The 11458-nt window shown below is 39.2% G+C and overlaps 1 protein-coding gene and 1 pseudogene across 1 annotated transcript; one reads left to right on the top strand and one right to left on the bottom strand.

Annotated features, from left to right (window-relative positions):
* Positions 1-2296: 2296 nt before the first annotated feature.
* On the top strand, positions 2297-3373 carry OR2J3 (olfactory receptor, family 2, subfamily J, member 3). The gene is given in 1 exon segment (NM_001194199.3): positions 2297-3373. A coding segment is annotated over 1 exon segment (936 nt). The 5' UTR covers positions 2297-2379; the 3' UTR covers positions 3316-3373.
* A 1615-nt stretch (positions 3374-4988) lies between these two features.
* On the bottom strand, positions 4989-5979 carry LOC706983 (notochord homeobox-like; annotated as a pseudogene).
* Positions 5980-11458: the final 5479 nt, after the last annotated feature.

The raw sequence follows: 11458 nt of genomic DNA, 5'->3' as shown, positions 1-11458 counted from the left end.
ATTTATAAAACAGGAGCGATTAAGAGACCCCCAAAAGAGGCAATCACAGGTGGCTCCACAACGATTTCTTTCTTCCTGTGCCATAGCCAATTGGGAGGTATAAGAAAAATAACTGACTGTGGGAGTAATGAAATAGAGGGCATGTAGCAAAGCTGGAAGAAGCGAAGAATTCAGAGAAAAAGGGATAAAGAATTCAGAGTAAAAGGGATATTTATCCCTTTTACTATGCCTGACACAATAACTATATAACAAAAGTAAGTATTATTTTTTTGTGTGAAAGACTGAAAACTCACTGGAGAAAAAGCATCACCTAGGAGTCATAACTATTTGTAAGATATTATTTTATTTTTAACAAAAAAAGTAACGTGAGATTCACTGGGCGCAGTGTATTAAATGATGAACAGCCACTTAATGATTCACTAAATATTCAGAACTCTCTAAATTGGAGAATAAATATGTACTAATTATAGCTCATGCTCAGAATTTATATACTATCTAAATTATTGTCCTAGAGAAAAATACATCATGTAGAAAGCTGCTTCAGGCCGTGTGGTTCAGCTTTGTGAACCCTGTGACAGACACACCTGCAACTCTAAGACCTTCACTCAGGCTCTTCTCCATTTTCCTGCCCCTCCCTCCCACCTTTCCTTCCTTCTCTGTTTTCTCACTGAATTTTTATCTTCCTTTCCCTAAAGTTTGAATCTTTTCAAATTCAGTTATAGTCACACATCCTTTAGAAAGTATTCTATCACTGTTCTCCCCAGAGTTTTAGCTGAGTTCATACAATGAATACCCATACATTGATGAGCAAGTGTCTGTGTCTTCTCTATTTGCATTCAATTTTTCAGTTTAGAAATACATTTTGAGTCCAAGTAAACAAATCAGAAGATCAGGTTCTTATCTAATTGAAGCTAAACATTTTTTGTTTAGGTGAACATTTTGAAATAACTACTAAATTCAATATTTTCAACATATCTTTCCATCCCTGTGTAAGATTATTGGGGTTACAATGATTACGTTTTCCACAATCACACTTAAGAAAATAACCTGAAAATGCTGAAAAGAAAACTAAAGTTCCTTGTTTATTAACAAAGAAAGATTTTGTGTTTTATGGAAATTATCTTCCTTAGCTAGTATAGGAATTTCTTTCAATTACCGTTTACCTAGATGTCACCCTAAAATGAATGAGAAGAACTTGATAGTTATTTTTCTATAATAAGGCAAACATCTGAATAAAATATAAAATTAAAAAATTATTTTGTATTTTTTTATTATGTAAAATTTCAAACTTAGAGAAGAGTTGCAAAAAAGTAGTATAAAAGACTAACATTTACCCTTTAACCAGATTGAGTATTAGTTTACATTTCCCCCCAAAGCTTTGTTATATCATCTATCTATCTATCTATCTATCTATCTATCTATCTATCATCTCTTTTTCTGGACTAGTTGAGAGTAAGTTGGAGATAACACGTTCCTTTACACCAAATACTTTATTCAGTGTTTTTTTTTTTTTGTCTAAGAAAAAGGATGTTACTTTACATAAGTCCAGCACAGTACCCAAATCAAGTCCAAACTGAGATTTCTTAAATCGTCTCAATAATTTTGTTAACAGCTAGTTTTTGAAAAAATGCAGGATTGTACACTGAGAAATCACGTCTCTCTAGTCTCCTTTCATCTGGACCAGTTCCTCACCCTTTGTTTTTCTACTTAAGCTTGATAGTTCTGAATTGTATAGGCAAGTTATTTCTCTCAATTTGAGTTTTTCTCATGTGTCTTCATTATTAGAATTAGTCTGCATTATTAGAATGTTTAACACAAATATCACTGAAGAGACATCATGTCCTGTTCAGAGCATCATCACAGCAGGCTCATGATGTTGGTTGTGCAAATACAGGCGATCTTAAGATCAATAAAACCACTTGGTTATGGTGGTGTCTGCCAGGTTTTTCTACTATAAACTTCACTGTTTTTCAGTTTGAAATTAACAAGAAATTCGTGAGGAGATATTTTAGACTATTTTAGATTTGTACATATCCTGCTCCCCATCAAATTTTTATCCACTAGTTTTTGCAATCATTTATGTTTTTCTTAAGACCATCACCCCTTCTATATTTGTTAATTAGGGATCTACTGTACGGAATAGCTTTATCTTCACCATTCATGTATTTATTCTTTTAGTTTTTATATCAGTATGAGCTTTATAATTCTTCTTTTGTTAAATTCATTACTACTAATGGTTAAATTGTCCTACAATTAAATGATGGCAAGCCCTTCAAACTGGCTTTTATTTTTTATTCAAGTGTGCTGATGTTTTTGGATCACTTGATTACTCTTTTTTGAGTTTACCTGACTTTTTTTTTCTCTCTCGGGTAATAGGAAATGAATGATGATGGAAAAGTCAATGCTAGCTCTGAGGGGTACTTTATTTTAGTTGGATTTTCTAACTGGCCTCATCTAGAAGTAGTTCTCTTCGTGGTTGTCTTGATCTTCTACTTGATGACACTGATAGGAAATCTGTTCATCATCATCCTGTCATACCTGGACTCCCATCTCCACACTCCCATGTACTTTTTCCTTTTAAACCTCTCATTTCTGGATCTCTGCTACACCACCAGCTCTATCCCTCAGTTGCTGGTTAATCTCTGGGGCCCGGAAAAAACCATCTCTTATGCTGGTTGCATGATTCAACTTTACTTTGTTCTTGCACTGGGAACCACAGAGTGTGTCCTACTGGTGGTGATGTCCTATGACCGTTACGCAGCTGTGTGTAGACCTTTGCATTACACTGTCCTCATGCATCCTCGTTTCTGCCACCTGCTGGCTGTGGCTTCTTGGGTAAGCGGTTTTACCAACTCAGCACTTCATTCCTCCTTCACCTTCTGGATACCCCTGTGTGGACACCACCAAGTAGATCACTTTTTCTGTGAAGTTCCAGCACTTCTGCGATTATCGTGTGTTGATACCCATGTCAATGAGCTGACCCTCATGATCACAAGCTCCGTTTTTGTTCTCATACCTCTCATCCTCATTCTCACTTCTTATGGTGCCATCGTCCAGGCTGTACTGAGGATGCAATCAACCACTGGGCTTCAGAGAGTGTTTGGAACATGTGGAGCCCACCTTATGGTTGTATCTCTCTTTTTCATTCCGGCCATGTGCATATATCTCCAGCCACCATCAGAAAATTCTCAAGATCAAGGCAAGTTCATTGCTCTCTTTTATACTGTTGTCACACCTAGTCTTAACCCTCTAATCTACACCCTCAGAAACAAAGATGTAAGAGGGGCAGTGAAGAGACTAATGGGGTGGGAGTGAGCCTGTGTACATGTCATATTCACAATATAATGGAGTCTCCCCTCACAATGATTCATCCTTCTATTTATTTATCAACGATTCTTTTATTCACTCACTCTGTTAGCACTTGCTGAGCATGTACTCTAACAAGGTCCTGGAGTTCCTGGTGACAGGTATGAATAAAACACAGTCAGCCTAAATACCATTCACTTGTGGAGAAAACAGCTATGTAAAATCAAGATAAAACATCTATAGCGATGTTTTTTCATGGCACAAACCTAATGAATCCAAGACAGACTTTTCTTGATTGAAAATAAGGCATGAAATTTGTTGTAAATCTTGATAAAAGTGAAGTTATAATTCCTATGAAAAGATGATACTCTCAATTTAAAAATCTCTACAATATGTCTTTTAATTTCTTGCTTTTTGGGCAGAATACTTTTGTCTTCTATCTTTAGTTTAGTTAAATACACAGCAAAATACTTCAAATCCTTTTCTCCAACATTGCTTTTTCTTTGTTGGATAGTAAATTTTGAGAGGAATTTTGGTCCATATTCTTTCATAGCCAATATCAATAGTAGGACGATAAGTTTTATGAATTGTAGCAAGAGAGTCTTTGAAGCAGTGTAGCAGAAGTCAGCATCTGAGATCCCTCTTTTTTGCAAGGCAGTGAGAAGTATACAGGAAGTAAAAGGAGCTGGTAAAGCAGAGCTATGTAGCTTATAAAGAAACGGTCATCATAGGTTTGGTACACTTAGGTGAGGTAAATGCTTGGAGCAACTGCATAACCTAAGGAACTATGGAGAACATTTGAGGCAAATAGAGCGCTAGGCTCTGAAAATGTCTTGAAGCAAATGGGGGTATGAATGAATTATGTGAAAATATATTGGAAAAATTTTATGATACAAGCTGTCATATGGAAAAATGATAGTTTACTTTTACTTTAAAGCTTGATCTAATTTGAATATTTATGGTTAATAAGTATATTATGTATGCCAATATATGTGTTTCAAATGAATAAATATATTTCATAGAAGTTGTTATTTTGTTCTATATATTATTGTCAACCATCTTCATCTGAAATAATAGTGCTATACCTAGAGCAATTTAAACTGACAGTCATAGTCAATTGAAGTGGAAAAATGACTAAAGGAGAATTCACTATAAAGTAACATACTTGCAATCCCTGAGTTTTCTCTATAACTCAAATGTCAGCTGTAGCTTTTGAGGCCTGTGAAATTTAGATATGATTGATTCACACACGGTTTCCTAAATTATAAAAATAAAAACGCATCTCGGAACTTCCCTCCAATTTCTAGTGTGACTTGCAATTTCATTGATTCTGCTGACTTTATCTTCCTTCTGCATCTGTGACTCTTCCTTTATTTCTAAAGAGGCATGAAAAATATGAGGCATGTGCCCTTGTCCTTAAGCTTACCCAAGAAATGAAGAACCAAGAATCGTGTATGTAAAATAACTTTTAGCAAACAATTGGGACCACATAGGGTAAAACATCACATTAAAACACATTTTTAAAAACTTAAAGAACATAGCTTAGCCCTTTGAAATCTACTACGGAAATTTTCTTTTCTTTTTTTTTTCACTGTGCCTGGCACATTATTGCTTTACAGACATCTTCTCACCCCTGGGTGGTCTAAGTTATGAATGCACCCATTATACATATAAAGAAAAAAGGCTCGGAAGTTCCATAGGTTGGCCAAGGACATAGTTGAAGGCGAGAATCTGTGCCTCCAATTATTACATTATTCCAGTTTCCAGAAATCAGTATAGAAAAGGGGGTCCCTGCTTGACAGCTCAGATTCCTCTGGTTGAGGAGGCTTTTTGTTGAAGTGTGAGGCAGGGAGCTCCAGTGGGTACCCCCAGGAGGAACTAGCCCAGGCAGCCTGGCTAGGGCCTCTGTCCCAGTCCTCAGCCGTCTACTCCTGACTCGGCATCATCACTCTGGATACTGGTGTTGGAGCTGCTGGAAGGCTCATCCAGGGAGGCAGCCTCGGCAGATGTAACCGCTGCCCTCAGCTTTTGCTGCTTCTGATACTTGACCCTGCGGTTCTGGAACCAGACTCTCACCTGGTTCTCTGTAAGTTTGAGCCGAGCTGCCAGCTGGGCTCTCTTCTTCCCCACCAGATTGTGCTGTTTTGCAAACACTTTCTCCAACTCTTGCAGCTGCTCCAAGTTAAACATAGTTCGGACTCTCTTTTGCTGTCTCTCAGTGTCCCTTAGGTCCTCCGTTGGGGCCCAGTCTGGGAAGGCCCAGAGTCCTGAGCAATGAGCCAGCTCCAACCCTGTGACGCCGAAGCCCCGCAGGCCGCAGACGGGAGCCATGCGCGGCCCTGGCACAGGGTAGAGACCCACGCTCAGGTAGGCGGGCAACCACGATGCCGGGCACGCCCAGGGCAGGCCCGGGGCGGCGCACAGGAAAGGAGCGGTCCAGAAGGCCGGGTGGGCGCAGGCGGAGCCCGACGGCTGGGAGGCCGCCGGCGTGCAGGGGTCGGGCCTCGCCAGGATGGCCTCGACAGAGAAGGGGGACTCGAAGCGTCTGGGAGCGCGGGGCGTGTTCGGGCCGGTGGGGAACCTAGGCGCCGGAGGGCGGCCCGAGCTCGGAGACCGGACCCGAGCGCCCGAGGGAGCGGGCGGCGGGCTGCCTCGCGGCCTGGGGCTGGGCATGACGCGTCCCTTGCCGGGACGGGCGTAAGGAAGGGAGCTCGGGAGGAGTGAGAAGATTCTGCAAAAGGTCGGGAGCAAGACCGGTTGTCTGGGGGAAATTTTCTACTATGGAAATTTCTACTATGGAAATTTTATGATTTGGAACACTTCCTGTAGCATCCTAGTTTCTCACCTACTAAAATCACCCCCCATTTTTATTAAGGATAAGTCAAAAAATTGTACTTATTTATGATATACAGTATAATATTTTGACATATGCATAATTATGCAATTATTATTTAAGCTGATTAACAGATCATTGACTCACATACTTGCTTGTTTTGTGGTGAGAACATTTAGGACCTGTTATCTTAGCAATTTTCAAGTGTGCATTACAGTACTATTAACTATAGTCATCATATTGTAGACTAGATCTCTTGAATTTGTTCCTTCCAACTGAAACTTTGTACTCTTTGACCAACATCTCCCCATTTTCCCTACTTCTCTCTACTCCTAACCCATAACAAATATCATTAGACTACTCTGTGCTTCTATGAATTCACTTTATGTTGATTTCACATGTGAGATCATGCAGTATTTATTTTTCTGTGCCCTTTTACTTAGCAAAATGTCTTCAGGTTTGCCATGTTGTTGAAAATATTAAGAGTTGCTTCTTGTTTTCAGGCAGAATAGTATTCTATTTTATATATACTACACTTTCTTTATTCACTCATTCATTGATTGATTTAATACCTTGGCTATTATGAATTTGCTGTCATAAAAATGGGTGTGCAGACAGCTCTTCAACATAATGATTTAATTCTTTTGGATATATACCTAGAACGTATACAAATGGATCATATGGTAGTTCTATTTTTATTTATTTTTAATTTATATATTTAATTTAATTTTATTTTTTGAGACAGAGTCTCACTCTGTCACCCAGGCTGGAGTGCAGTGGTGGAATCTTTGCTCGCTGCAAATTCTGCCTCCCGGGCTCAAGTGACACTCTTGCCTCAGCCTTCCGAGTAGCTGGAACTACAGGTGTGTGCCACCTTGCCCGGCTGATTTTTGTATTTTTAGTAGAGATGGGGTTTCACCATGTTGGCCAGGCTGGTCTCAAACTCCTGACCTCAGGTAATCTGCCTGCCTCGGCCTCCCAAAGTGCTGGGATTACAGTTGTAAGCCACCCTGTTTGGTAATATTTTTAACTTATTTAGGAACCTTCACAGTGTTTTCCATCATGGCAGTCCTAATGTACATTTCCAAAAACAGTGTATAAGGATTCCCTTTTCTCCATATTCTTCTCAACACCTGTTATCCTTTGTCTTTTTTCATAATAGACATTCTAACTGGTGTCAGGTATGAGGTGATATCTACTGGTGTGGACCTGGACTTTAGGTCCACTGGAGCCTCGAGCAGTGGGGGGGGACCAACCTGACCTGGTGCTAGAGCAGAACTTACTGCCTTGGAGGCTGGTCTGGAGTCTGGGTTTGTGGGGCCCAGCTTGTATGTACTGGTCTGGAGGCTAGGTCCTTGGGTACTGGCATGGGTCTTGGGGCTACAGAGTCTGACCTGGGGGGCCAACTGGCACTGGAAATTCCTATTTTGCCATTTTACTGATATCACTTCTCACTATCTAAATATTCTTTTTTTTTATTTTTAACTTTCTGTGCTCTTTTCTTCTTTTTCTCTTACAAAACATATACATTTTCTTTTATATGTATAGACTTTTTGTTTTCTTTTGGGAGGTTATAACATATCTAATGTTGAATCCTAGCCATATTAGCCTGTGCTATTTAATTTGTAATCTGAGAAATAGATCACTTACCAAAAATTCCACCAAAGATTGACACAGATATTATTGTTTTTATTGTTTTGTATTTTTCAAACCAGTTGAACAAACTTTATGCAGGTTTATCACAGATAGGACAACAGGAATGAGTTTTCTCACTTTATCAAACTGAAGGGAAAAAGACAGGTGGCTTGCATAACTTCTGGCAACTTGTATGTGAAAAAAACAGGGTAAGGGCAATACCTTTTTAGCTTTTGAGGACCACTCCTATGTCAACAACACTGAAGGCAAAGTAGAAGCCCTGAGATGCTCCCCTTGTCAGCCCTAAACCTTATGAAAACGTTTGTGAACTGGGATTTCCAAAGTACACATGAATTTGTGCCGCAAGCAACTTTACTGAAGAACTAACAGTGAAGCCAGCTTTTTCCCAGATAGGAATGAAGGTTAGCTGCACTGAAGCATCAGCTTTTTTCACCCTGTAAATTTCTCCTCCCTATTCAGACAGATGTCTCCCAGTCTTTGTCTACTATATCTTACACTTATTGCTGTGTAGCATATTCTTACATACATGCTCAAATATCTTTCCTTATTTTAACTCTGCAGTACAGGATTATTGGCATAAATATGTCATCCAGGTAACCACAGAAAGAAGCTCCAAGCTCTGGCTTCCAGCCTAGGTACACTCCGTCTCTACTCTGCTATGTGGCTCAGGTTCATATCTTCTGTTTTACATATGTGAGGCTGGAAAGGTGATTAGTGATCATATATTGTGAAAACATTACATGATTTCAAACATAACTTTCAAATACAAGTGATTATATACCAAGTATCATCCAACAATCACAAAAAACTCACAGAAAAGTTACAAAAATTGTAGAAAGACTTAACACTGAGCTTCACCAGATTTGAACAATGTTAGCATTTCAACATGGGTGGTTTATCATTCTCACTTTATACTAATATTAATATGAATTTAAAGTTTTTTCTAAAATATTACAGAGTGTAATGCACATGTACCCTAGGTTGTCACAAGAATATTTCCAAAGAAAGTATCTAATCCAGGATCATAAGTTGGCAGTGTGATATCTCTTATTCCTCTTTAATTAGTAACTATTCCTCAGTCTATCTGTGTCTTTAATGCGCCTTATAGTTTTGAAGAGTACAGGCCATTTACTTTAACAAAATAATTATTTTTAACAAATAAGGGGGATTTATTGCTTATAAAACCAAAAAGTTCAGCAGCAGTGTGGGCTTCAGGCACAGTTTGATCAGTGCTCTGGACCAATATCTCTGCAGTTTCCTCAGCTGTGTCCTCTTCCATGTATTGGATTTGTCATCAAGTTGATTCCCCTCACAATCACGAAATATTGTCAGCAATAATCAGGCCTATATGCTTCCTTGTTCACATTCAAGAGGATGGATACCATCCTATAACCAATGAGCAAAAATGGCTCTTTATACAGAGCTTCATACTGAAGCATGAGTTGTCTGCACATTCCTGGCAACATGATTGGGACAAGGGGCAAAAATGCAATGATTGGCTGGGATTAATCAGGGGCCACTTCTGAAGCCAGGTTTTCAGTGAAAGGGCCATATATGCAAAGCCATCCCTCAAATGCACAAAGAGCAGATAAATCAAAGAAGGAGGCAGACAAATCTAGCTTGTTGGTTTGGGGTGATTTACCAAAGGAATTTACAGACATATATGTTGTCTTGGGTGGCCACAACATAGTTAGATTTCTGCACTGCAGTCCTCCAGATCTAGGGCTTTTGAGGAAAACATATTTGCTCTGAAAGAAAGGTGTAGGTACCTACAGGTGCCACGGACTATGCTTCCTACCACAGCGTCAAGGGTTGTTTTGCAGGAAACTTACAGTGATTTTATGTTCCTACATAAAGAGTAATATATCAACTTAACATCTGATAGGCATTCCTGGACTTGGGACTTGGGGTTATTCAGAAGTTACATGGAAGCTTAGCATTTAAAATAAAGTCACTCTTGTCCCTGCACTGGGAGTGGGGTTAATTTCATCCAAAGCACACGCTACACAATGTAGGAGAGATGGGATAACTATTGGGAGGCAACAATAATAGCATAGTCTCTATTGTCTGCATGAGAAAACTGACCACAACAGAACTAGTAAGTGATGAAGCTTGGATTCAAATTTGGGCTTTCTAACTTCATAGTGTGTTCTTAATCACTAGGCAATTTTTCCTACCTATAGATATCTGAACTCTTTAAAACAAGAAGGTGAGGATTCAGTATGTACATTTCTTGGCTCTTTGCAACTGGTCATGGGAAGGTCTTCATTTTTTTTTTTCCCTTGGTAAAATTTGTTTTTTTTGGTCTTGATTTTTTAATAATAGCCATTTTGAATGGCATAAGGTTATACCTCATTGTGGTTTTAATTTGCAATTGTCTTATGATTAGCATTTGTTCATATGTTTTTTGGCCATGTATGTGTCATCTTTTGAAAAAAAGAACATCTTAAAGTTCAGAATGGGGCCGGGTGTGGTGGCTCATGCCTGTAATCCCAGCACTTTGGGAGGCCGAGACGGGTGGATCACAAAGTCAGGAGTTCAAGACCATCCTGGCTAACACGGTGAAACCCTGTCTCTACTAAAAATAGAAAAAATTAGCTGGGCGTGGTGGGGGCCTGTAGTCCCAGCTACTTAGGAGGCTGAGGCAGGAGAATCGCTTGAATCTGGGAGGCAGAGGTTGCAGCGAGCAGAGATTGCATCACTGCACTCCAGCCTGGGCGACAGAGCGAGACTCCATCTTAAACAAACAAACAAACAAACAAATAAACACTTCAGAATGAATTACATTCATAGCTAGATTTAGAATATGGGTTCAGTCACTGGAAGATGTGTTCAAGTCTTTTAAATGGTGAGAATCTGATGCCAAAATAACCTTAAAACTATGTCAAAAGAGAAAATCCTCACTTAAGACAGCAATAAAATAAGGTTTGGATGAGCATTTCAATCTTGAGAAAAACCTAACCTGTTTGCAAAATAAGCCCAAGGATTGGATGACAAGTTTACCACTGGGCAAAAAGATATTTATATCTTTGGATTAAGTGCTAAGTGATAAGAAATCAAACCAAATATTTGAGTGAACAATTAATGAATATTCCCTACTATACTTGGAGAAGATAAAATGGATGCTGCGACTTAGAACTGGATCAAATCAGAATGAATACCAATCAACGTTCAGTCGAAGGGGATTGGAGGAAATTTGTTTATGCTTCTGAAAATGCTTTTTTTTTTTTTTTTCTTTTTTGAGATGGAGTTCTGCTTTGTTGCCCAGGCTGGAGTGCAGTGGTGCCATCTCGACTACTGCAACCTCCATCTCCTGGTTTCAAGTGGTTCTCCTGCCTCAGCATCCTGAGTAGCTGGGATTACAGGCATGCACCACCACTTCTGGCTAATTTTTGTATTTTTAGTAGAGACAGTGTTTCATCATGTTGCCCAGGCTGGTCTTCAATTCCTGACCTCAAGTAATCTTCCCAATTTGGCCTCCCAAAGTGCTGGGATTACAGACATGAGCCACCATGCCTGGCCTCTTAAAAGACTCTTCATGGAGAGAGAAGTAAAACATAAATTAGGTTATATGAAAAACATTGAATCATGAACCCTTAAAAATCACACTGAACATATTCAGCATGAATTAAGCATTTTTCTAGTACAAAAATATAGCTTGAA

This window comes from Macaca mulatta, chromosome 4 (assembly GCF_049350105.2).
Source record: "Macaca mulatta isolate MMU2019108-1 chromosome 4, T2T-MMU8v2.0, whole genome shotgun sequence".
Taxonomy (NCBI): domain Eukaryota; kingdom Metazoa; phylum Chordata; class Mammalia; order Primates; family Cercopithecidae; genus Macaca; species Macaca mulatta.
Note: the sequence above shows the minus strand (reverse complement) of the source record. Positions and strands in the feature narration are given on the sequence as shown.